The sequence below is a fragment of the Phyllostomus hastatus genome, unplaced genomic scaffold, assembly GCF_019186645.2.
Source record: "Phyllostomus hastatus isolate PE091 unplaced genomic scaffold, TTU_PhHast_1.1 phas_scaffold_317, whole genome shotgun sequence".
In the NCBI taxonomy this organism is placed as follows: Eukaryota; Metazoa; Chordata; class Mammalia; order Chiroptera; family Phyllostomidae; genus Phyllostomus; species Phyllostomus hastatus.
In genome coordinates this window covers 14298541-14326117 of record NW_025334023.1, presented here as the reverse complement: position 1 = coordinate 14326117, position 27577 = coordinate 14298541, and the positions used below count along the sequence as shown (strand labels likewise).

General features: G+C 35.5%; 1 protein-coding gene across 2 annotated transcripts in view; it reads right to left on the bottom strand.

Annotated features, from left to right (window-relative positions):
- The window catches only part of TMEM135 (transmembrane protein 135), a 237548-nt gene that overhangs the window by 20720 nt on the left and 189251 nt on the right, over positions 1 to 27577 (bottom strand). For both annotated transcript variants that reach the window (XM_045818190.1, XM_045818189.1), the window contains exon 7: positions 5051 to 5092. In XM_045818190.1, the coding sequence (XP_045674146.1) occupies positions 5051 to 5092 (42 nt within the window). The remainder of the gene's footprint in view (positions 1 to 5050; positions 5093 to 27577) is intronic.

The window sequence follows — 27577 nt, the reverse complement described above, 5'->3', positions numbered from 1 at the left end:
TTGCACCTTCATTTTTAGGAGCCATTGCTCTTTTAAAGAATAACTAAGCTTTAGTCAGGAAACAGTTTCTACCTGATGAATTTTCAGAAAATATCATAAAATACAGATAAAACAGGATCAATGGTACTACACTATAATTGTGGAACATGGGACCTATGACAAATACAATAAGAAAATTTAAACACTCTGAAAAGATAGGAATAAACAAGTGCAATCCATCCCGTTCTGACAAACTTGGAAAAAAATCTGGCTTATCAGATTGTAAGGGGTGTGCAGTGAGGCTGCTTGTCACCACAGGGAAGCTGTGCAGCCTTGGTAACTAACTATTCGTCCACAAGAATTTGGTTCTTAATCATGGGTGTGCATGGGGAGTTGAGATCTGTCCTACTGTTCTTTGTAAACAAGACAAACTAGGCTAAAACAGATACAATAATATCTCCCACACATTTCATAAGGCTGTTGGTATTTTGGCCAGTACTGACCATCTTGAATTAGAAACCATTTCCTTGGAGAAGCTGCTCCCACTCCAAGTTGGAGTGAGTTAACAATCATTCCTTTGTGTTCTCAGAGCCCAGTGAAGCCCAGTTCTGAAGCACTTTACAGTAGCTTACATCTGACCAAACTGCAAGCAAGGTCTTTGAGACTCTGCCTATCTTCTTTGCTATTATATCCTGGTGCACAACACATTACCTGGCATATAGTAAATATTTAGTTGACACACACTGAATGAATAAATACAATGACAACTAGCACTTTCTGAGCACTTACTACATGACAGGAAGAGTACTGGGCCTTTTACAAATACTGAATCATTAAATCCTCATAGCAGCACTATGAAGTAGGTGCCATGATTTCCATGAGAGTTAGCAGGAAAAAGCATCATATCTACAGCCAACAGCATCAATATTTATTTCAACCAAGACCTGTCTGGCTCTAAAGCATGGATTCTTAATGACCAAGCTATGTGGACTCTGATGATTGAACTATGATGAGGAAGGCTGAGAATACATTCAGACCCCCACACTGGCTCTTCTTCCATGGTTCTGTCCTTGACTCTATCTAGAATTAATAACCACTACTTTCCAGAGTAGTCTTCTATAATACAGAGAACTTAAGCACAAATAGACCAAATCAACCCTTTATTATATAAGGATTTGAATAAGTGACACAAAAATATCTGATGCATTTTGAGTTTTGCAAGGATGCTGGGAGGCTAAGAAGAGAGGCAGGAACAAAGACAAAGTTTTCTCTTTAGGAAAACCAACTTTTGGCTGTTACCAAATTTCAATTTAACACAAAATTATAGCCAATGCAACAACAAGAAGTTATTTTCTAAAAAGTTTTATAGTCTTTTAATGAAAACTATAATATGAAGAAATTACTGCTGTGTATTATGACTTAGTTATTGTTAGCATAGAGTTTCCACAACCAAAGATATTCTTAATCACACAGTGGACTCAATTTGTTCCCTCCAAAGCAATTTTTTGCATGTATTCTGATTTCATTAATAGCACCTTTTTCCAAGCACTTAAGTTTCAGGGGCTGGTATTGAGGAGTGGAGGGAAAGCAAACAGAAAGGAAAGGAAGGGAAGGGTTCTTTAAGTAGAAAATAAAAGGTCAAAAATATGAGTAAGAAAATATAAGAAAGAAAATTCTCACAAAGGCAAAAGTAAAAGCAGTGGATCAACTAACTACAAAGCTAATACAAAGGTTAAAAGTAAAAAGTAGATGTGTAATTACTACAATAAGGGGATACAAACACACAGTAAGGAAAAAAAATAAAGACAAAAACATAAACATGGAAGGGGTGACTAAAAATTGTGTAGTTTTAAAATGTGTTTGAACTTAAGTGCCATCAATTTAAAGTAGGCTGCTATAAATAGAGTGGTATATATGAAGCACATGGTAACCACAAGCCAAAAATCTACAATAAAGACAAAGGAATACAAATATGACACTAGAAAAAGTCGATAACATATGGAAACAAAAGAATAAGAAACATGATGAACCCTAAAGAATCCAGCAAAAAAATTAATAGAATAAACAAATTCAGGAAAGTAGTAAATAGTAATATGCAAATTTAATATACAGAAATTTGTCACACTGTTATACTCCAGTAATGAGCATTCATAAGGAGAAATTATAAAATCAATCCCATTTAAAATTGCACTAAAAATACCTAGGAATAAATTTAACCAAGGAAGCCCTGACTAGTGTGGCTCAGTGGAGTGAGCACTGGACTGTGAAGCAAAGGGTGGCCAGTTCAATTCCCAGTCAGGGCACATGCCTGGGTTGTAGGCCAGGTCCCCAGTAGTGGGCACATGAGAGGTAACCACACATTGATGTTTCTCTCCCTCTCTTCCTCTCCCCCTTCCCTCTCTCCAAAAATAAATAAAATCTTTTTTAAAAATAAATTTAACCAAGGAGGTAAAAGGACTATACTCAGAAAACTCGAAGATACTGAAGAAAGAAACTGAAGAAGGTACAAATAAATAGAAGCATATGCCATGCCCATGGATAGGAAAAATTAATATTGTTAAAATGTCCATAAATATGGACAATGTACAGATTCAATTCAACCCCTATCAAAATACCAATATTTTTTTTTGAAGTAAAACAAATTATCCTAAAATTTATATGGAATCACAAAAGACCCCAATAGACAAAGCAATCTTGAGAAAGAACAAACTTGGAGGTTGCTACCTGACATCAAACTACTATAAGGCTATAGTGATCAAAAACAGCATGACTGGCATAAACACACACACATGGATCAATGGGACATTACAGAAAACCCAAAATAAACCAATGTTTATATGGTCAATTAATCTATGACAAAAGAAGCAAGAATATAAAATGAGTAAAGACAGTATTTTCAATAAATGGTGTTGGGATTACTAAACAGAAACATGCAAAAAAAATGAAACTGGATCACTTTCTTACATTGTATACAAGAATAAATTCAAAATGGATTAAAAACTTAAACTGAAAATCCCAAACCATGAATCTCCCAGAATAACACAGAGGCAGTACACTCTTTAACAATGCTCTTAGTAATTTTTTGGATATGTGTCCTCAGGCAAGGGAAACAAAGAAAAATAAACAAATGAGACTACATCAAATTAAAGAGTTTTTGTACAAGGAAGAAAATCATCAACAAAACGAAAAGACAACCTACAGAATGGAAGAATATATTCACCAATGATACACTCCAAAAAAGGTCAATATCCAAAACATATAAGGTACTCATACAACTTAACACCAAAAAAATTAATATATAACCAATCTGATTTAAAAATGAGCAAGGGATCTGAATAGACACTTTTCCAAAGAGGACATATAGATGGACAATAGATACATTAAAAGATGGTCAACTTCACTAATCATCAGAGAAATGCAAATTAAAACTACAATGAGATACACCTGCACACCTGTCAGAATGGCTATTACCAATAAATCAACAAACAACAAGTGTTGGAGAGGATGTGGAGAAAAGGGAACCCTCATGCATGCATTGTTGGCAGAACTGCAAACTGGTGTAGCCACTATGGAAAAGAGTATGGAGGTTCCTCAAACATCAAAAGTAAAACTACCATATGACTCAGCAATTCCACTTCTAGGTATTTATCTGAAGAAATCCCAAACACTAATTTATAAAGTATATGCACCCCTATGTACACTGCAGCATTATTTACAATAGCTGCAATACAAAAGCAAGCAAAGTCTGCCAACAGACAAATGGATAAAGATGTGTTGTATATATACAAGGAAATATTACTCAACCTTAAAAAAGGAATGAAATCTTGCAATTTGTGACAACATGGATAGACCTACAGGGTATTATGCTAAGTGAATTGAGACAAAGAAGGACAAATACTGTATGTTTTCACTTATATGTCAAATCTAAAAAACAAAGTAAATGAACACAATAAACTCATAGATGCTGAGAACAAACCGATGGTTGTTAGATGGGATGGGAATTAGGGGACGGGTAAGAAGGTGAAGGAATTAACATGTACAAATTGCCAGTTACAAAAACAGTCACTGGAAAGTAAAGTACAGTGTAGAGAACATAGTCAACATTACTGTCATAATGATGGGCACTAGACTTATCTGATCAATTCATAAGTTATATAAATGTCTAATCACTATGTTATACATTTGAAAATAATACATGTCAACTGTAATTGATAAGTACAAATTTTAAATAACAGTCAAAATTTTTAAGCATACATTAACTCATATGACCCTCAAAATAATCTTATAAGATAATGATATAAAAGCTCCTAATATTTAAGCTCACCCTGATTATTTCCTTCTACATTTGCAGTAAACACCACACGACTAATCTTCATTAAGCATTTACTGTATGCACTTTGGAGAAGAAAACCAGTAGTATTTACGACATAAAATGAAGAAATACTGAGTTTGGAGTACAATATATATAGTCAGTGTGTGGTGTGAAATTAAATTAGTCAAACATTCTAAGCCTAAATTTTCATCATGTCACATGGGCACAAAAATACCCATCTCAGAGAATTATGAAAATTAGTTTTCTAATGTACGTGAAAATGTTTGGTAAACTGTATGTGTGAAATACAATGCTAATGTTAACCAACACTTCCACCGTAGCTGCCACGTGCCCATCACTGTGGTAAGGGGTGTTTGACAACACATGAGTCCTGCCCTAAAGAAGCTCGAGATCTGGTACCACACTATTAAGTGCTTAATTTCCAGTAATTGCTCATGTGTAGCTCTGTCTTTTTAAGCTACCTGAGGAGAGCATTCTGGTAATGATTTTCTAATACCCCTTGATACAAGGCACACAATAGGTCCCAAAGCAGATGTTGATTGGTTATTTAGAGGGAAAATATCTAATAAATTTCTCTTTAATGAAATATTCACAAAGTTACTTTTGTGACTTCTAAAATTACTTTCAACTTAAAAACTGAGTCAATAAATATTAAAATATATATAATAATTTTACTTTTAAGAAAATGTTAACTTGCAAATTTGCTTAACATAAAGGTAAATAAAATATGCTACTTACCTAAGTGCAGAGAACGTAAATCCTTTCAAACCATCTTTACACCTAAAACAATAAAATTTACAATGATTAAATAACATGTTTTGAGATATAAAACAGTACATTAAATAGCTATTAAAATTTTTCTGAAAAATGATTACTTCTTTAAAGGTAAAACTCTTCTAGGACAATAATCAGAGCAGTACCAATCTTCAAACAAACAACAATGAAGAAAACCATCTTACACAAAATGATTAAAATGATAATGTTTTCCTACGTCATATTAACATAACTTAAGGCAAAGTAAATCTTAAGGGCTCCATGTGGACTTGAAATGAAAGTTAGGAGTGGAGCATTCTTCATTCTACCCAATCTATGGGGGAGCAATTTGTTTTGAAGTAAAAGGGCACATACACCTGCTGGGTATTATGTATAGGTCAATTCAAGGTCCTGACTTCTCCCTACTTACTAATTCAATGAATGCAGAGTTTTGTAGAGTTGGCGGGCACACAAGAAAGCTTCAAGTTTAGTTCAACAGTTTGCAGTTCTGAGTAAACCCAATCAGATAACATAGCAGGGGGAACAAAGAGGGGGTAGGGGGAGAGCAAGGAGAGAGGATTCCAAATAATATTTAATGAGTGCTCCCTCTTGCTGGGCACTGCTTTGGGCCCTTCATACGTGTTGTCTAACTTAATTGCATTGCAACTCTATGAATAGCTGTTTCTCTACTCCACCGTGATGCAGAGCCCTCCCCAAATGCAGCAACTTCCCAGATGTCACAAAATAAACAGTAGTCAGAATTCAGGGAAAACAATGTTCATCAACTTAAAAGTCATGGTTTTCTCTTATGCATCCTCCTGAAAAAGTATGTTCTTTTTAATCAGAGAAGACTCAAACTATATAACAATGAAGAAAAAAGTCAGAAATGCAAAAAATATTTTAACAAAATTTTAAAATGAGGACATTATTACACTGGTCTTAATGGTCCACTTTGTAGGTATAATCAAGTTACTAAAGAACTTTTAGGTATAGTATCAAAATCCCTTGGAGAACTATAAAGATTGGTGATATAATGATATTCTAATATATGTTATTATGACCCTCGCTAATCTTGGATAAAAAGTATAATACAACCTAAGTAATTGGGTACTTCTCTCTGTAAAGCTTTTTATAACAGGTCACAAAGAAAATGTACAAAAATATAAGAAATCTGCCTTACAATTTAAGATATGAACATTTTATTGGAGTATATAAAATCTCAGAAAAGAATTTAATCCATGTGCACAGAGATTTTTAAACCACTTAAGAATTCACATCATTTAAGCAACATGATCTACTTTGTGGTCATCTTAAGAGTGAGAAATGGAACCACCGAATTTAGCTAACACACCTACATAAGTACCTACAGAATGAGAGTAAAGACAAAAGAATTCCTGTGTTAGCCTAAAACTGTGCATGGGAAAATGTAGCGTTAAAAATCTTAAACTTATCTTTTTCTATGTGAAGAAAGTGTTTCTCAGTAATTTAAAACCCATAATTGGGTAATTTCTAGCTAGGTGTGCTGGTGAGGGGGTAGGCTAGCAGTCTACAGACTGGAAAACAGAAAGCAGCAGATTGATTAAAAGGTTATATACAACTGGGAACACATTCTGGCTTTAGTACGTTATTGTTAAAAGATCCCCATTTATCTTTGTGCGATGCTGAACAGATAAAGGATTCTGACAACCTGGAGTAGTCAGGATTGCATATTGTGACCTTCAACAATAAATCTAATTGCAGACCAAACATCAAAAAGTAGCTTTCAAATAAAAAAGGGCATATACAAATGAATTTGCAATTTCATTATGATGGAAGTTTGGTTCTTTCAGCAGAACCCTGTGGGAAGCACTTTATATTGATAAAGTCTCAGCCCCGACTCAAAAGGGGCTATTCTTCTTTCTATTCATGTGTATAAGGTCTGTTAGTGTAATTGGGGGTCAGATGCCTATGTCAAAAGAACAAAAAAGTAATTATTCCCACAAAAAGAATCTTTAAAATAGTAATACTGCCCTGCATTTTGACACCAAGAGTATTGTTTGAGCCTTAACCTAACTATGAAACACTATTGTACTCTGTGTTAAATGTAAGAAGTATGACATAAACACAAAGATTTATACAAAGCAGACCCCATTAGAAGGTTCCTCACTATTCCATGGATTTGGTTATTATAATGTAAATTCAACCACATTCCCCATTCAAGTATTGAGGCTCACTGATTTATTCAACAAATATTGACTGAGTGCCTACTACGTGTAAGCACTAGGTTGTAAGGATATAACAGTGAACAAAAGAATCCCCTGCTTTCCAAATGCTGACATTCTAGGTTGGGGAGAGTTGTAATTTAAAAAGTAAATACAGGGTCTGACACAAGTAACACCCTTCTTTTATTACAAAATCATAAGCATGTAATTCTGTAACATATGAATACCACACTCAACCACACTCATAGGTGAAGTGTTCAAATTAAAGCTATAAATTATTACACCCATATTATTACCCTACCAGCCACACTCCAGCCGGCCTTACTTCTGCAGGACTGTGTGTGTCACACACTGAAAATTGCTATGACAAAGAGAAAAGTAGAGTAAGGCAAGAAACTGATGGAGCCAGACCACATCTTTTCACACAGTGTGGTCAGGAAGGGCCTCTCTGAGGTAAAATCTGGTAATTTGATCAGAAACTTTACTGAATTGAAGGAGGAACACTTCAGTTTGAAGGAAGAGCTAGTGCACAGCCCCTGAGGCGGGCTCTGCCTGGGACGGAAGGAGAAGGACAAGTAGACCACTGTGGCTGGGGCAGAACAGGGCAGGGGAACAGTGGCAGGGGATGAGGCCATGGTACTAGTGTGGAGGGAGAAAGTGGTCTACAAGTCTTATAGAGAGGGCCCTTTTGGCATGTTAAGAAATTTGGAAGGTTCTCAGCTGAGAAGTGGTGACAAGATCTGTTTTAAATTTTAAGGCAATCTGGTTGCTGGTTGGGAAACAGACTGCAGGAGGACACGGCTAGAAGCAGGGAGGTCGATCCCCAGGAGAAACATGACTGTGGCTTCACTAGGTCCCGGTGGTAGAGGTGGAGAAAAGTGGTAAGATTCTGAATGTATTTCAAACGCAGAATTGGTGAGATTTCTTGATGGTTTCAATGTGGGGTAAGAGCAGAAGAGAATTTAAAAAGTATTGAAATATTTTCAGTTTGAGCAAACGGAATGATAAAATGTCCATTTACTGAAGTGAGAAAGGCCATGGGAGAAACAGGTTTCAGGGAAAAAATCAAAGTTTCGTTTTGTACATGCTAAGTTTGGGGGGCATATCAGCTATAAATGAGAATGTTGAGGAAGCAAGCAGCTGGCTTTACAGGTTTGGGTTCAAAAATGAAATTCGATTCATGCATAAGTTATACTTTTTTCATGGGACGAGATACAATTATCTAGGCAATGAGTGTTGACAGAGAGAATATGTAAGAACTGAGCATATTTTATTCCTCCATAACTTACAATACAGAAAATCTCTTCTATGGAAGAAAAAAATTAATTTCTTCTCCTAATTTAATTACTCTCTTATACTGTCTCATGTTTAGTTTTGAATGTACATAAAGATAATGCATTTAATTCACATACACATAGATGTTTCTCTCAGAGTCAGTCTACACAAATGACAAGTAAATAGAATGACTGAATGCACTGTCATTGAATCTCTACATTTGCAAGGTTCTTTTCTCTGTATGACATAAAAACAAAGCCAGGGAAGACAAGGAAGAAAAATAATATGTAGCATTACATCAAACAACTTAGCTGATATAAAACTAATGACTATGCATGAGAAAGTATAAAGTTTATTATTATTGTTATTAGAATATTATTGGTAAAATGCCAATGTTGTGGGGGAAACACAAAGACAAAATAATCTGTTCAATTAGAAGTGCTGTAAATGCTAGTAAAGAAACAATTTTGCCTCCAAACATTCTTTTCTTATGCTTAATTTCCATGAAATTACTTCTGAGGTACTTTCATCTTTACAATAACATTGTACCAGCAGATGTCGCTAGTAAACCACTTTAGAAGAATTTGTAGCTCTAATGTGACTTTTTAAAATATTCAACATTATGCTACATGGTTTCCTCTAAAAACATATTTATAAGTATTAAAAAATCTTGCTAATCTTAGTTAAATTGCATTAAGTTCTCCTAAGTAAATATTTTAACATTAAACTTTAAATTGATTCCTCTTCTATAGGGGAGAATTTGCTATATCAAAACATGCCTTTTTGGCATATGGATTATTTTTTAAATTGGTTAATAACATTATATAAACTTCATGTGTACAATACGACCTTATAACTCAATATCTATGTACTCTGCTGTGTGCTCACCACCAAAAGTCTAGTTTCCTTCCATCGCTACATATTTGACACAAGTCACTCTGCCCTCCCCACAGCCCGCTTTCACTCTAGTGAACACCATTCTGTTGTCTCTGTGCATTTTTTGTTTGTTTCTTTTTTGTTTTTATTCCACACATGAGTGCAATCATACAACAGTAGAACAAAGTCAAAAGGATATAACCCAGTGTTCGGGAGGCTAGCTATTAAAAAATAGAATGAGTTAACAGGCATCAAGAAAGATATAACTTTTGACTCTCTGAATTCATATAGCATTTTGAATTCCTTTACAAGTATACATTTATATCTTATTTGTGTAATTTTTTAATTCAAAACATCAATACTTGAACATTTAAAAACAGATTTAACAGCGTAAAAGGTATTCATCTCTATTTTACCAACACAATGATAGAGAATGTAAATCTCCAACTACTCAACTTTACTAATTAATACTGATGTAAAAGTTATGCTAGAAGGCATAAAATATTACTGATTAAAATAAATGGTCCAGACTAGAATTTTCTGAAACTATGATTCTAGTGAACACGGATAATTACATGATTACAATGGAAAAAATATTAAGTATCAGTTTCAGAGTTCTTTTGTCCCATTTTACTCACTGAATTGGTTAGAAGGAAATTCAAATATTGGGTAAATATTACGTCATCTATCTGTCTTCACTGGACAATCATTTACTGAGCACCTAATGCAAAGATGACACTGTGCTGCCAATCAGCTGACCACTGCAAAGATAAATTTTATACCATATCTGACCACAATAGTAAAAGCCATCTATTAGGCTATCTGTATGTTTGTCAAGTAAGTGAAAGTAATCTTGGCTAAAATTCTACCACACAATTTCCTTTATCAGTACTTCTTTCTAGGCGCTTAATTACTGTATTTGTACTTTAATTCAGCTTCAAATTTCCTTACTCCAGAATTTTCCATCATCTATCTCTTTAAATCTTGCAAAAAGTAGTATGTGCAAAATCACAATTAAAGGTGCTAAAAGACTGGCAAAAAAAATAAAGTTGCATTTAAAGTAGTCATGTACATTGATAATTCTTAAAATTTTTGAATATATTCTGCTATCAATATATTAGATTATATCTAATATACTGACTATATCATATCTAATACACTGATTATATCACCCAGTATCAAAAATAAAAGTTACATTCTTATATGTGAACAGAATTATTTTAAAAAATTCAAGTAATAGTAGTTTAAAAAGGATTACATAAAAGCTTAATTATAATTACAGACAATAGCTGGATATTCAAAAATTTGATTTGTCTAATTATTGAATTACCATTGGTACTAAAAACATAAATACATTTGGAATAAACACAACTGGAAAGTTTGATTTGAAAGTTTAAAAAATGCATATTTAAGTGCCTTAAATTTGTTACTCACAGTTATCTCCATTTTAAAGAAAAATTCATGAAATTGTATTTTGTTCTTTTTTACCCTCACTCGAGGATATGTTTTTGTTGATTTTAGAAAGAGAAGAGGAGGGGAAAGAGAAACATAGATTGGTTGCCTCCCATACTCACTCACCCACAATCGAACCCGAAACCTGGGTATGTGTCCTCCCTAGGAATCAAACCTACAACCTTTCTGATGTATGAGCTGATGCTCCAATCAACTGAGCCACCGGGCCAGAGCTATATCATTTCTCTTTAAGTTAAATTTTTCTTATTTTGTTTTTAAAAAACCAAATGAAAAAATGAACCAGTTTTTCTAATTAATTTTCCTAATCCATTTTCAAATGTCAAAGTTCACCTTAATACTCAGTTATAATATTATAATTTAGTAATTAAAATTTGGTCAATAGCTATAGATTTTGATTGACATCTATTTACCATAAGAATATCAGAAAAAGATTGACATGGAATTAATTTAATTATTTTGTTTTGTTTTTATTTAATCTTTATTGTACTTTTTCCATTGCCATTTAGTTCCCTTTTACCCCTCCCCCCAGTAATCACCACACTGTTGTCCGTGTCCATGAGTCCTTTTCCTTTGTGCTCAATTCCTCCACCCCCTTATCATCTGCTCTTTGTGAGTCTGTCTCTGTTTTGCTTCTTAGTTCAGTTTATTCCTTAGATTCCACATATGACTGAAATCATGTGATATTTGTCTTTCTCTGACTGGCTTACTTCACTTAGGACAATGTTCTCTAGGTCCATCCATGCTGTCACAAAGGGTAAAACTTCCTTCTTTTTTACTGTTGAATAGTATTCCATTTTGTACAGGTCCCATAGTTAATTCTTTTTGATTTTTTTAAATCTTCAATGTCCTAATCACATATGTATACTCCAACAGGTTAAATCAATCATTTCAATTTACTGCTCAGAACCTGTGGTGTGCAATTAAAATAAACTACATCGCTTAGATTCACACAACAGGTTTTTCCTCTTACATCCACAATTGTTTAAACAATCAGACTGAGTTCAATTTCAGCCCACATAAGGCACTTAATATGAGAAAACAAGATAACTAATGCTATGTTTCTGTTTTAAGAAAACTCACAAAAATCTAAAGTTGGAATAGCATCAAGTTAAGAAATTTGGGGAGGATCATCTTGTTAGTATCAGGAACACATTATATATCTACAAAATAATTTCTGATTGGATTCCTTTAAATAATAAATTCTCCTGGCCATTAAAAAATATCATTTTTGATTCTTGTAAATATTTTACAGTACATTTATCTCATACAAAATGCAACACTTTGTTCTCAAGAACCTAAGGAAAGTGGCTGAAGCAGGCAGTAGTTATGGGTAATCAAGTGTGATTGTAATTCCCAGATGAATATTGTGTACTTTTTTTCCGATTTGCCCTAAATAGAAATTGGAAACATTTGGATTCAAACTTACAGTAACAACTCCAATAGAATCAGATTTCTCCCTAAACTTGAAAAGACTGGAACTGTTTTGTTTTAAAATCCAAACTAAGGAAGGTCATGCTCCAAGATGTCTTCAATTGCTAAGGAACCAAGAATCACCTTCAGACTGTGTACAGAAATGTTAATTAGGATGAAATTTCCTCTCAAAATGAACTGGTAATAGTGATACTAGTCAAACTTGAAAAGTCATGTGTTTAGACTTGACAAATTAGCTATAGGCAAAAACCAAATTTAAGATCAAAATGGTGTTTCATGTAAACCCAAGAAAAAACTTAGCAAGTTTTTAAGATCATGGCATTGCTATGGGTAAAAATTGTTTACATTAAACAAAATTATAATCACAATACTGAACTAATCTATTTTTAAAGACCTCAGGACTGGCGAGTATTTTCAAGTTTCCCCCTCCTATAATGGTGGTAAAAAAGCTTAAAACAAATGTTTTCAATTATATAGAATCTTTGAATCAACATAACTTTATTTTCACATGCATGTTGGTGTCTATGTCATTAAAATAATATGGTGGTGTCGATGCGTCGGCTGTGTCCATGGAGAAGCTGAATCTGTGCAGCCCCCGCCCGAGGCACTGGGGCACCCAGACCTTGAGGATGTCGCTTCCTCAGTCTGGGACACTGTCCAGGCCACGAGCAAAAGGAAGCTGCAGCCCACCTGGGCTGCCCTCACCCTGACACCTTCAACAACAACTTCTTAAAGATATGCCTGAACATGTAGGTGTGAAAGTTGGCGTCTGAACCAGAGGTTGCAATGGCCTTTCTTATACTCAAGAATATACGAAGACAAGAGGAGATTCCAATGAAGCTGTTTGAGATGGGGTCTGAGTGTTCATGGAAAAGAAAGCGTAGCTGACACTTTTAGGAACAGAAATGGACTACATTGAAGACAACTTATCCACTGGGTCTGCGCTCAATAACCCAACATCAAAGAAACTTGTGGCTGTGGAGAAAGCTTTACTAGTTGACTCCTCAGGCTGCTCGGACTGGGAGCTGCAGGAAAGTGTGTGGAAGCCCTGGACGCGCTGAAGAAACCCAGTGACTGTCATGTGCTTGAGGTTCCTGATGCATGGCTGCCTTGTGAGGGAAATGAAGCGATGCCTTTTGAAAATGATGCCAGTGTGTTAGATTTCAGAAGTGATATTTCTATTCTTTTTAGGGGGCAGAAAGTGAGAAACTATCACTCTCTTTGGGTGATTTTTCTGATCTGTAAAAAAAAAATCCTACCTTGCACTTAATTCTCTTGCATCCTCTGTTAGGACCAGTTCCATGGAAGGTACCTGCCTGGGAGGATTCAGGAAACCAACTCTGAAGAGGTGTGCACGCTACAGAGCTCATTCCAGCTCTCTGTTGAATGGCTTGAATGTGCATCTGCAGACCAGACTGATGGTTCTTAAAATTCAGAGACAGAAAGTCCTGACTGTCGGGCTCACATGGTGATGCGCTGTTTTTCTACACAAGCTTGGCACAGCCTTTCTGCCATTTTTATCCACAATTTCATTGTTAGATGCCTCATGTGCTCACCCTTTAGCAGCATCAGCCAGTAGATCAAAAGATCAAAGATTTCCTTGAACTGCAGTGCAGATAGGTTTTGAGTGATGGCATCAAAAGGTTAACAAATACTTCACCCACCATTTTTTATCCATTTCTTTTACTACCCTTTATAAATGTCTACTCAAGGCGAGATCTCGAGCTGCCTTAGATCCTTTTATTTGAAAGGTCTCTTATAAGCCATCTAGCCCACCCCTCAATTCTGTGTCTGAGGGAGCAACAGCCCAGGGAAGCACAAGGTCTCACACCTCCCCTTCCGTGTTGCCAGCCCAGAGCTCTGATGCAAGCAAGAACATAAGTGATTGGTCTGGCTTTTCTATCTGACATTTGATAAGATTTCTATGTAACTTGATGGAGATCATATTTTTATTTTGAGTAAGAAGAATCTTATTTTAAAGTCCATTTATGTGAATTGCCAAGTTGTTTCTTTTAAACTACGAAGACATGGTATGTACTGGTAAGGAAGACACTGCAGCGAACCAGAAGTAACCTGGAATGCAGTAGTGATCGTGACACAGAACACAGGGGTCTTTTTACTGGATCCTAAGTCCAAGTATTAAACAGTTTAAATCTAATATTTTAACCTAACACTTTATCACCAATTTTTCTCTATGATAGTGTTCCTTTCATCATTTAAGTATCGATTTTCCTGGGTTTGACATTCTAAGTGTATATATGCTTTTTAAAAAAGCCGATTCCTATGAATGAAGTAGCTGAGTTCCTTGGTGTTTGTCATAATTACTAAAGTATCTCCCAAAAAATACACCAAAACCTAGAGCAATAGCTTTATGCTCATGAGTTTGTATTAATATAATTTTCACCCCACTTATAATTTGTGTAATACTGAATGTATGTAGTGATTGAGTTGTCAATTAAAAAATGTAGCTGCTTTGTGATTATAAAAAATAATAATAAGGCAACTGACTTTCATATTGAACAAAACAACAGCTATTTGAAACTATAACATTAGGCTATACTTGTTTATAAACTGATGATTATTTAATGTCAAAGTTGAAATCCAAAATAAATAAAATGTAACAGAGCAAAAACAACATTTTGGAAACTTTTGGAAAGCCATGGTTATCTGATTAACTGAGGACTATAGAGTAACCTAAATCTAATAGAAAAGCATTCATTTTAAATATTTCAGATTACATCACTCATCTCAAAGATGATGAACTTAAGCTGTGGTATATGTAATAGAAACTAGGCAAGTTAACACAAAATGGAATTTTTCTGGCCTATAGATGGTATTAGGAAAGGGGAATTGGAACTAAAGTAACCTGAAAGACTTATATTTTACAGATGAAGAGACCAAGACCCAAGGAAGTTAAGTGATCTGCCTGAAAACAGTTTGGTGCCAGGCATCCTGACATAACAGTAAAATCATTCTACACCCCAATCACCTAATTGAGCCTGCTTGAGGTCTCGCTGTGGGGAGGACATGCTACAGAGTACAGGGAGGTCTGGAGCTGTAGAAGAGAAACCACAGACCACCTGGATGAAGAGGGAGCAATGCTCTTCCAACTGATACTATGCAAAGACTTCACCAGGGACGCAAGGGCATGGACAGTTTCAAAAAAACCAACACCCAGCTTCTCACTTCCACAGGTCCTCCTATCTAAACATGATTTGCCTGAAAGTATACTCTGGCTTCCCTCATCCACCTTCTCTTCACAATAGCTATTTTTCACATCAGTCTCTCCAGAATTGCCTGGACAATCATAAGGCCTATACTTGGTATTAATTTATCACCTTCACAAGCTTGAAGTCCAAAAGCACCTCAATCCCAAACATGAACACAAAAAACAGTACTGAATTGAAATTTCATTGTTTCCTATTATACACCAAGAAAGAAACTGAACTTCTGAAAGAAATTCATGAGATCACTTTCCCTTATCTGTCTCTCTGTAACAGCAAACTGTATCATTACTTCCTGATACATTTCACATTTCCTCACCTGGTCCTTGGTTACCCTGGGCTTTCCACGTGCAATGCCCTCCTCAACCACCCCCCTTTTTGACAAGAATCCCCACCAAGTCCATCAGGAATGGAAATTCTCCCACAATTACATGTGATGGTCTCTTTCTGAAACTCCCTTTGTTCTTTGTATGGCGGGTGGGAGGGGAGACTTTTATTTGACGCTGGCTGGTATCATGGTGATATCTATAGGTATCTAATCCACTCTATCCAATGTAGGGTTTCTAATGGCATTTTGTGTGCCCGTGTTCCAGAAATCAAAGGATCAATTTACAGAGGCTACTTCTTTAATAATGAGGCTGGGAATTATTCTGAGTTTTGTTGTTATAGCATTAACTGAGTAATTAAAGTATCCAGGAATATAATTTAAAAGGCTGTTTTAGTCAGGAAAGGCTAGACCAGACCAGTGATTCTCAAAATGTGGTTCCTGAAACAGCATCACCATCAGATAGATGGTGACTTGTCAAAAATACAAATTCTTGGTCCACCTCAGGCCTACTAAACTCAAAAACTAAGAGTGGCATCCAACAATCCACATAACCTATGTGATTTAACAAAATCTCCTCATGATTCCAAAGCACGCTCAAGTCTGAGAACCCCGGGCTTAGGTTGAAGCAGTAAAATTTCAATGGCTTTCAATAACACAACTTTATTTCTCGCTCACGCTGCATGTCAAACAAGGGTTGGCTATGGCTCAACTATATGTCATCTTTATTTTGAACTTTAGGATTATGGAGAAACATCTACTTAGATCTGCTGATTGTTAGAACAGAGAAAAAAAAGGAGAACATAGGACACTAGGTTCTGACTCAAATCTTCTGCTCAAAAGTAAACATAAATCATTTCCCTTCATATTTAATTAGCCAAAGCAAATCTAAGGCCAGGCATGATGTCAACAGGGCAGGGAAGTGCAATGCTTCCCCAGGGAGGGAAGCAGAGGTTTCTGAACACTAACGTAGTCTGCCATTCAGGCCAAGCATGTTATTGTTAAAGATCAATTGTATTTGTTTGTTACACTTAAGGTAATTCAAAGCACAATTTCCTTTTTCCTCCCAAATCCCACTATCATTTAGTCTTTTTCAAAATAACTTCAATATGTCATTTTAAGTATGATAACCTTGAAATCTTTGTTGTTTCAGAAGTAGGCTTGTCCTACAACACATTAGTTTTCTATGTGTGCATAAACATGCATATATTCTAAGTTTTGTTCTAATTACTAAAGCATTAAAAAATTTCATAATATTCAATTATGTATCCCAAGTGCCTACATCAGTGCATAGCACATAAGTCACGCAACAAAAAATTTTTATCTGTGTAGAACTAAAAACACTGTGTTTTATAGTAACTGTATCTCCATTTGGGTGCCAAGTTTCTTGGATTCATTTTTTAACAGCAATTCTAGGAGGTTCTTTACACTTAGTTTCTAAAGCAATTATTTTTTAATCAGCTATCCCAGTACCTATTAACAACTCCCAGCGATCATGTCTAATACAAATTTTTGTTGATTTTTTTTACATTGATAATTTAGTATGAATTTACCCTTCCACATAAATAAGCATTAACTGGGTTCTAAATAGCAGTTCCTTTTCTTAATGAGGAGCTGTTTTTTAATACCCCAAATGAAATAAAACAATAATTATAATATAAAACTATCAAATCCAAAAGGCAGGATATTGGGGATGCTTTTACAGGCATGCTTGTCACTGTATTAAGAATTGTAACTGAGTGAACAAGTTGAGATCATAAAGTCTGCAGGCCAGAGCACTATTCATACTCATTCATCATTCATTCATTCATTCATCATTCATTCATTCACCTATTCACACAGTTAAATATTTCACAAATATCTACTAGGAGTCGACAATGCACCAGGAAGTTTGCCAAGTGCTGGAGACAGCCACTGAGCATGTTCTCAGGGAGTTTACAATTCAGTGGCGTATATATAAGTGAACAGCATACTTTCATATGAAGTACACAGTGCTATAAGAGCACAAAGGAGGGTGTCTAACCATGGCTTGGTCATGGAAGGCCCCCCAAAAAAGAAATACTTAAGGTCACACATAAAGGAAGAAGCAGAGGAAGAAAGCATGGAGAAACAATATAGATGAGATGCAGAGAAAAGAGGGCACGGAGTACTCTGGAAACTGTGACTGGAACATGGAGATAAGGAAGCAGAGTGGAGAGAGACCAGCTGCCAAAAATGAGTCTGACCTTTACCTGTAAGACAAAAGCCCCAGGCCCCAGAAGAACGACATGACTAGATCTGTGTATGAGAAAGACATTCCAAGTAGAGGTTTCATGACCTACCACTGAGTCCCATCTCATTGTTTATTTTTAAAGTATAATCTCACTTAGTAGTTTTGTTTAAACTTCTTAAGTGTCAACTAACTGAATTTTGTTGAAAGCAACATATAAAGGTCACCTAAAATTATATTTTTCTTTATTTTGTTTTAAGATAATGGATTAAATACATATCAACCTTATGATAGATTTTAATACCTTTTGATACAGTAACAAATTAGTTTAAAATAATAACTTTTTCCAAAACTACAAATAAATGATACTATTAAATTCAGGTAACTAGCCCTGGCTGGTGTAGCTACTGAGTGCCCACCTGTAAACCAAAGGGTTGCCAGTTTGATCCCCAGTCAGGGCACGTCTCGGTGGTGGGCCAGGTCCCCAGTAGAGGGCGCACAAGTGGCAACTACACACTGATGTTTCTCTCCCTTTCTCCCTCTGTCCCTCCCCTTCTCTCTAAAAATAAATAAATAAAATCTTAAAAAAAATAAAGTCAGGTAAGTAATACTAGCTACTGCAATAAACAATCCAAAAAAATATGTGCTTTAGTATAATAAAAACCTATTTGTTGCTTGTCATTCAATTTGGCCATCTCTGTTACAGAGAGAGACCTCATTCCTGCCACCCTAATGGGGTTCTACAGATTTCTCTATGTGTATACAATTAATAAATTCACATCATTTACTTACTGTAAGAATAGGGAATGATGATGAAAACCAAGATTACCAATAAGTCATATTGAACGCAATAGTTATACACTTCTGTGTAAATAATACTATTTCTGGAGAACTATGAAGCAATGGTTGTTATTCATTTACACATTCATTCATTTGTCCCACAAATAGTTATTAAGCATTGATGCAGCAGTTAAAGCAAAGGGCTATAGATTCAGACAAGCAAGTCATTTAAAGTCTGTGTGTTTCTCCATCTATAAAATGCAAATAATAGTTCCAACATCATATGAATATTATACTAAGTGTTCAATAAATGTCATCTCTTAACACTGTTGCTGCTATTACTACAACAAACAAAACTCACAAAGACAGAGGTATGGCAGTTACTGTCTTCATCACTGGGACTTTAAAGAAAATGGAATAGTTTCTACCCATATCAAATTCATAGGCTTAGTCCCTGAGGTGAAACAGTGAGCCACAAACAGCAAGAGTAAATATCGATAGCATCTGCCTTGAAATTAAAACCATTATCTAAAAAAGGTCCAGCATCACAGCCCTCCCTCCAAAGATACAAACAGACATACTCATATTAGCACATCATTATTTACAAATCAAGGACAATAGTACTTGTAACATGAGTTGTCAAATGAAAAATTGACCTGAACTGGAAATGAGTACATTGACACAAACAATATACACACTAGGAATCCTACTCAGCAACAAAAAAGAACAAACTGCTAACATGCTCCACAAAATGGATGAATATGCCAAAATGTTGAGAAGCCAGACACAAAAGTGCATACTGTGTGATCCCATTTATATGAAATTCAAGGAAAAAGAAATCTAATCTATAGCGACAGAAAGCAGATCAGTGTTGCTCTGGTGCCAGGGATGGGGTAGGGGAAGGGACTGATCGCAAAAGAATACAACAGAGCTTTCAGGAGTGATGGTTAAGTTACTTGACCTCCTAGAGCTTAGGTTTCCTCAAATGTGAAATCAAATTATATTACGGTACTTCTCACAAGAAGACATGAAAATTATCATCCAAAACAGAGAAGGTACTCAGTACATTGTGATTGCCTTATGGTTTGGCTGGTTTTCTGTTGGGAAGGAGGGAGCAAGTGCAGGGAGGGTTTGATCATTCTACCACTTAGCAGACTAATCACACGATTAAATGTCTGTAATGAGACAGTTACGAAAATCTCAAAGCTACTCACTGAACATTAAATTTATTATCCTTTGGTATCATAATTTTAAAATGACAAAACTAGTAAATTAGCCCCAAGGAGGGAATACGTGATAAAGGTAGAAAAGAACACCAGAAGAGATTCAGCAAGGGGCTGGTGGGGAGGTGAGTGAGTTCCTAAAGTCCTTGTCCTTTCTGTGTGGCTCTCATGGGAAATCTTAAATCCAATGACCCTTAAATGCCTTACAACTCCACTTTTGAGCATTTTTTTGGAAACAGTTGGGTAGGAGAGGAGAGAATAGGGGACTAGTTACAAGAATACCTTGACATTTTTTGAGAAACTTTAGAAAAGTATTATTTTTCCCTCAAGCTATATTAAAAATGAAATACTACAACAGGTAGAAAACTAGAATAAAAAGATTTTACCATGTTTTGCTGTGTATAATACGCACTTTTTGCCCACATTTTTGAGGGAAAAATAAGGATATGCATTATACATGGGTAGTACTAAGTCCACATCTGTGTAAATGTTTTTAATTCTTTTATTTATGCTTATGCATTAAGAGCATAACTCTAGAAAGCAATAATGATATCCATATGCAAAACAATATCCTGGAATAGGATAATAGGTTTTGTTTCTAAACATAAATAAATAAATAATGGAATTGAAAAATTTAAACAAAAGATTTTTTTCCTGAAAGTTTGGGCCAAAAACATGGGTGTGCATGTGCATTATGCATGGGAGCATATTATATACAGCAAAATATGGTAATTCATCAGAGTACTAGGAAAAACTAAGTTGTGGGATATATATATCTAAAACATGACAATGGATTTATATGCAAACGGTCATGTCTATCATCTTAAAAGCATAAACAAAGAAAACCCTATCTGATCAGCCTAAATGAGGAGCAGGGAGGAATTAATGGTCATTCGAAATGGTAAGACCCATATTCTTTCAAAGCCATTGGTGTTGCAAATATACAGTTCAGTAAACAAAAGTGAAGCTATAGCTATCTGGAAGGTATTTTTAGATATCAATAAGTGGCACTGATCATTTTGAAATATAAGGCAAAAGCTACTTCTTCTTGAGTAATGTGTCATTTACTTTATCAGAGCCAACAACATGTAATGACTTAGAACAACCTCAAGATTATTATGAATTTCAATAGAAATGATTGGTTCACCTACAAATAAGTCAATAGCTACACATGGCCTAATACACTGAAAGGTTAATGCTCTTCCCTCTGGTAAGCATTCTTCACCCATTTCAGACCCCACTATTGATTATGGTAAGACAGAGTCTAAGGGTCTCATTCTTTATTCTGTCTCTTTCATTAACTAGTTAAAGACAAAAAGAACTTAGTTTCTCTAAATACAAAGTGAAAGAACTGAATTGAAAGGTCCTTAATATTCCTTACAACTTAAATATTCTAATACAAAATATTACCCAAAACTTTTTATTATTTGCTCAAACTTGGTACAGTCCCAATCTGATTCTAGGTCTCAAATTAAAATACTATAATTGAATCAATACTAATTTTGTATGGGATGAACTGAAACATTCAACTCTAGGGACAACTAAAAATATCTCCTTACATGTTCTAAGCAGAAAAAAATACTGTACAATTAACATTCTGCCCAAAGTAAGAGAACGTCTAATACATGTGAACAAACTCAATACTCAAAGGATCAAAATTGTATTTTACCTCCAAGGGAACTGTATTTTACCTCCATTATCCATATATTGGAACCTACCTGAGTTCTGCTGAACAAGTATAAAACGTAATCAGGGTGTGCTTACAAAGCATGTCTCTAGCACCAACTGTATTTGTTATAAGCTGACTTTCTGCCATATGATCTTGCTTTACCAGCTTGGAAAGGTAGAACATATACACATAGTATTTTACAAAAAATGTCTCAGAATATTTATTGTATATATGATCTAATATTTGACAAGGAAGTATCTTAGGACATTTAACAAGCCTATATTAAGAAGTGTTTAAAGATATATAAAAGAACCTAACAAGACAAATATACATATATGTATACACACACACAATACATATACACACTCATGTTTCTTTTAGGATTATATATGTTCTTTTTTAAAGACAGGCAAAACTAATGTACAGGAGCAAATAAAGTAGTCCTAATTACATTTTAATTCCCTCCTTGAATACCATCCTAGCTGGTATCCATTCCTTGTCATTTCACATTTTCTTTTGAATATGTAAATCAAAATGATGCTGAGTCGAAGGCATTATTATTATTTAGAAATGCAAAAACTAATTTTCTTTTCAGTGCTACATGATTAGGGGTCCCTGTGGAGGCTGGCAGTAGGGAAAAGTGAGTGGAACTTTAAGATCCAAACTGGCTTGGCTTTTCTCACTCTGAGACTGTAACTTGGTGAAAAATGTATTTTGCCTTCCAACGAGTTTATATGTGTAGGCTATATTTTAGGTTTTCAGTATCCTGTGAGACAAATACTTAATACACAGAGTGATGTTTGGTTTTGTTTTTATTTTTGGCAACAGTGTATTAAAACTCAACATTCTTCGATTAGTCCAGTGCCCTTTCCTAGAACATGTGGTCACCCAACAGCCAAGTGGCTGACAGGCAGGCAGGCTTCGGCTTCAAGGAGCCTTCAGTGGTCGCTAGCATTTAAATACAGGAATTTACTTCTGACTTTAAACCATGCCTTGTTCTGCATGTCATTTTTGTAGAAAACGAGGAAGAAAATTCAAGCTTCAAGCTCTGAAATAGGAGGGAGAGTCAAGTGAAAACACGAAAGACACCCATACATTAGGGTAGAAGAAAATAACATTCTTATATTTAACTTGAAATACAATTACCCAATGTAATAGTAACACTTCACATACTTAAAAAAAATTGTAGGGGTGGAACTTGGAAACAAGAGTTTCTCAAATATTCATTCACTTAAATAAAACAAAAAATGAAGAAGAGGTTAAAGGTTATTTTTGTTCTGGAAATAGGGTCAGTATAGAATACTCGCCACAAGACCTCTAAAGCACAAGACATTTAGCATATTTTGGCCTTTCTAAAAAGTAAGCTAGCAAGTTATGTCTGAGGGGACATGAAAAAGACATGGAAGGGACAGAGCATTAGGGAGCTGACAGGCAGAAGAATGTGGATGGGAAGGAAAGCAGGCAGACACTGTTATGTCACATTTGTGAAGATATTTCAAGTAAGTCTGGACTTAGCCCTAAAAGTCATGGCATAGTTCACAAATTTACAAATAACATTTTAGCCTTGCCTACCAGAAAAGGGATTGGCTGGCAGAACAGCCAGACTTGGGCCCAAGGAAATGTGGGAAAGAAAATCAGACACTGAGAAGAGTTTCATTTTTAGTGTTCAGCAGCTTTCAGACCTGAAAATTCTGTTGACATTTCTAGCTTAGGAAGGGAAGGCTTCCTGAATTAGTGCTCCCTCCCCTTCCACCCACTCTGAAGGCTGCTCTGGAGACTTACATTTCCCAAAACAGTACCAAATACATTTCATAAATTTCACATCTGATACCCTTGTTTAAGAACATTCGAGTTTCATTTACTTTTTAAAAATCCTCACCGAGGATAAGCTCACTGATTTTAGAGAAAGAGAAAGAGAGAGACAGACAGGCAGACTGACAGAGAGACAGAGAGACATTGATGTGAGAGAGAAACATAGATTGTATGTGCCCCAACTGCAGATCAAACACACAACCTAGCTTTGTTCCCTAAAGGGGAATTGAACCCAGAAACTTTTGGTGCATAGGAAGATGTTTCAATCAACTGAGCCACCAGCCAGAACAAGTTTCACTTACTTTTGCCAGTACACTTGAGACCAACTCTATCTACATCATTAGCACAGAGCTCAACTGCCCCAAATAATCAGTATTTACCAAACAATGGTCTGCGGGGTGGGGATGTGGGGGGGGGGGGGGGGCATGGGGCGGTTGGGAAATGCAGATAAACAATGACAAGGGACCTGAATAATCTAAAAGCAAGTTACTTAATATGCCTGGTCTTAAATTTATCCCTCTAAGATAAGGAGGAAAAACAAAACTCCCCCTTAAAATTTGTGAACATAAAATGAGGTAACACAAAATCACCTATCAAGAGCGGTGCCTGGAACGTAATGATTATTCAATACAGGTTCATTCCTTCCTCCCTTTCCCTCATGTCTTGTTTTCTACAGCTTGTGGTATTTTCTCTCCTTCCACCCTGGTGTGTGGAACTTTTTTCTCAATCTATGATCTTGGCTTTTAGAAGTCTACATGCAAATTCCAAGTTATTGTTTCCAATTTGTGACCAATATTATGTAAGATACCTTTTCTATTTTGTATAACCCTAGCCTGTTAGAAGCATGAAAGATTGATAGACCCACAAATATCAATGAATGAGAGAAAAAGAAGACCAAAAGCGATAATAAAAGCAAACATTAAGGAACAAGGGACCCTAGGAAAGGGCAGTACACTTGCAGTCACATGCTGCTAAGAAGGCTGAAGAGACCTCCGAGGAAGAACATGGGTAGATAGTAACAATATTTATATGGTGTTTCATGTGATCCTTACAACATGCATTTTACAGATAAAAAAGACTGAAATTTAGGAAAATAATGTCTTGCCCAGGATTGCTGAGCTAAATTATTAGAGGAGAAAGCAGAGTCAGAAGCTAAGACTTTTGACTCTGAAGCCTATATTCTTTCTACTGCACCATTCGAGACCTAGTGAGGGCAGAACTCTTACTATAAATGGTCAAAGGCTTTGGGTAAAATAAAATGGAATCACTGTGATAAAATTAATAAACTTGAGGGGTTTTTTTTAAAGATTTTATTTATTTTTTAGAGAGGGAAGGGAAGGAGACAGGAGAGAGAGAGAAACATCAATGTGCAGTTGCTGGGGGCTGTGGCCTGCAACCCAGGCATGTACCCTGGCTGGGAATCGAACCTGGGACACTGGTTCGCAGCCCGTGCTCAATCCACTGAGCTACGCCAGCCAGGTAAACTTCAGATTTTTAATACTAAAAGGATAAAGGCAGGGTAATAGCTATACCAGGTTGAAAGGCCCAACATTGGAAATGAGAAGACCTAAGCACAATGAAAAATTTTTAAAGCTAAATTTTTTTCAAAGCAAAGGTAATTTGGTTCATGCCCCGATGAATAGAAAGGATTCTCCAGGAGCCCTACATTCCAAAAGAACACACTGCAAAAATTCACAATACAGACCACAACATCATAACAATCAAGTACAAAACAATGGTTCCAGGCTCCATTGGAGCATCGGCCAGAATCATTAAATGCTGGACCAGAAGGACTCAAGGAGATCATTTGTAGTCTTGTATCTGCTAGAGCAGCACCGTCCAACAGAAACATAATGCAAACTACATATGTATATTATAAATACTTGTAGCCAGCCCTGGCTGACATAGCTCAGTGGATTGAGCGCGGGTTGGGAACCAAAGTATCCCAGGTTCGATTCCCAGCCAGGGTACATTCCTGGGTTGCAGGCCAGAAACCCCAGCAACCGCACATTGATGTTTCTCTCTCTCTCTCTCTCCCTTCCTTTCCCTCCCTTCCCTCTCTAAAAATAAATAAATAAAATCTTAAAAAAAAAAAAATACTTGTAGCCATATTTTAAAAAGTAAAAACAAAGATGTGAAATTAATTTTAATATTTCATTTAACCCAATACATCGAACATATTATCATGTCAACAAATAATCAATATAAAAGAATTATTAATAAGATAATTTTATACTTTTTTCCTATACTAAGTCTTCAAAATCCGGCGTGCTTTATCCTTGCAGCACACTAAATGTGGACTAGCCACATTTCCATTGCCCAATAGCTGTATGTGGCCAGAGGCTAGCAATCTAATAGACAATACAACTCTACATAACCACAAAAGCAACTGCAGCCTGCATATGCTAAGTCACTTTCTAAAGATTAAAAATCATAGGGTAGTGAAAGAACGTATGATACAACTTTCTTTTTTTTCATTTATATTAGAAGCATGAAAACCTCATATGAATGCAAAGTCAGTGAATGTGACCATACTGTAGCTCAGGGAGCTGTTATGGATCAACTGAGTGAAATAACTGTGATTACAGACATTTTTTTTTAGTGCCGGTGTATAATTTTCAAGGGGGCTTTTCTTCTAAGGATTATCGTCAAGAAGGAAGCAATCACAAATGACCTTTCTAAAAGAAAACTGATAGGCAACCCGATACAGCAAGTTTCATGAAAAGTATTTTATTACTGAGTGTTCACATAAAAGAAATAGAATTGAGATTTTTGCAGATGTTGCTTCAGGTATAAGTGAATTGAATCTGAGAAAAAAGTGAGTTTCTCTAATTTAAAAAAAAACAACAAAAAACCTGTGAGCGAGTCAACAGTAATCTATAATCTAAGAATAATGATGGCTAATACCCTCACAGAAAATGTTATTTCATAGACGTTTTAAATTTATAACATTATGAAAAAGGCTACCAAACTTAATTTTAGTAGTAAACACGGGTTTGAAAAATCATGTAAGTCAAAACTAGATGTGAAACTGCATACATTTTGGTGAATAAAATAAAAAAGCAAGGATTCGTGGAAAGATATAGGATATGACAAATCATATGGTAAATATGAATAGGAGTCTTCTCTTCACACTAAATAGAGGTTGTAACTTCTGAATTAGAAGCTTTAACGAAATGTTTAGTTATACACTGCAGGACTTTTCTTAGAAACAGCCTACCGAATTCTACAGATGTGGCTAATTAAAATTAGAAAAATATATGTAACTTTTAAGGACTTCCTTAAAACTAACCATTTTTTAAAAAGCAAATTTTTGGATCTATAATTCTATCAGTATGACAAATTTGTTTTAGAATAGTGACTTTTAACGTGAAAGTCTACGTAAAATGCTTAGAAAAAAAAGAAATTGCTTAAGAAAGACCAGGATAGGAATCTTATCCAGAATTGTCTTTTCAATCTAGATGCTATCTGAAACCTAGCCTTCGAGAAAACCTCAAACAGCTGGAATCCAGCTTAGATACACTAAATCACTGCTGACTGAAATCCACTCGCAAAAGCTCTAATCAGGTTTCCACAAGCAACAAAACAAAACAAATAAAGAACATTAACAACACTAGTAAACTGGGTTTACTAATTGTGCACCAAGAGTAAAAATACAATAGCAAGGAAGAGACAGAACAGAATTCTTTGTGAAATCTATGACGATCCATTCAATATCTTTGACCCTTAAAGTCAGAATTTTGTTCCTAATACACTCTTGTAATAAAGATACAGAAGGTTTTCCCATTCTAGTTCAAATCCGCAAAATCGCCTACTGGAAACTTAAGTCATCTAAAACAGGATAGTTGGCAGAGTGTGTATAGTGAACAAGTCATTTTTTAAAAAGAGCAGGTACTTAATTTAATCTTCCCTGAAGGTAACACACTGTCTTATTGGGAAACGATACTGATCATGACATTAGTTTCATGTATCATTTTTGAAATGTATACAATGCATGAAATTCTCTGATTTCAT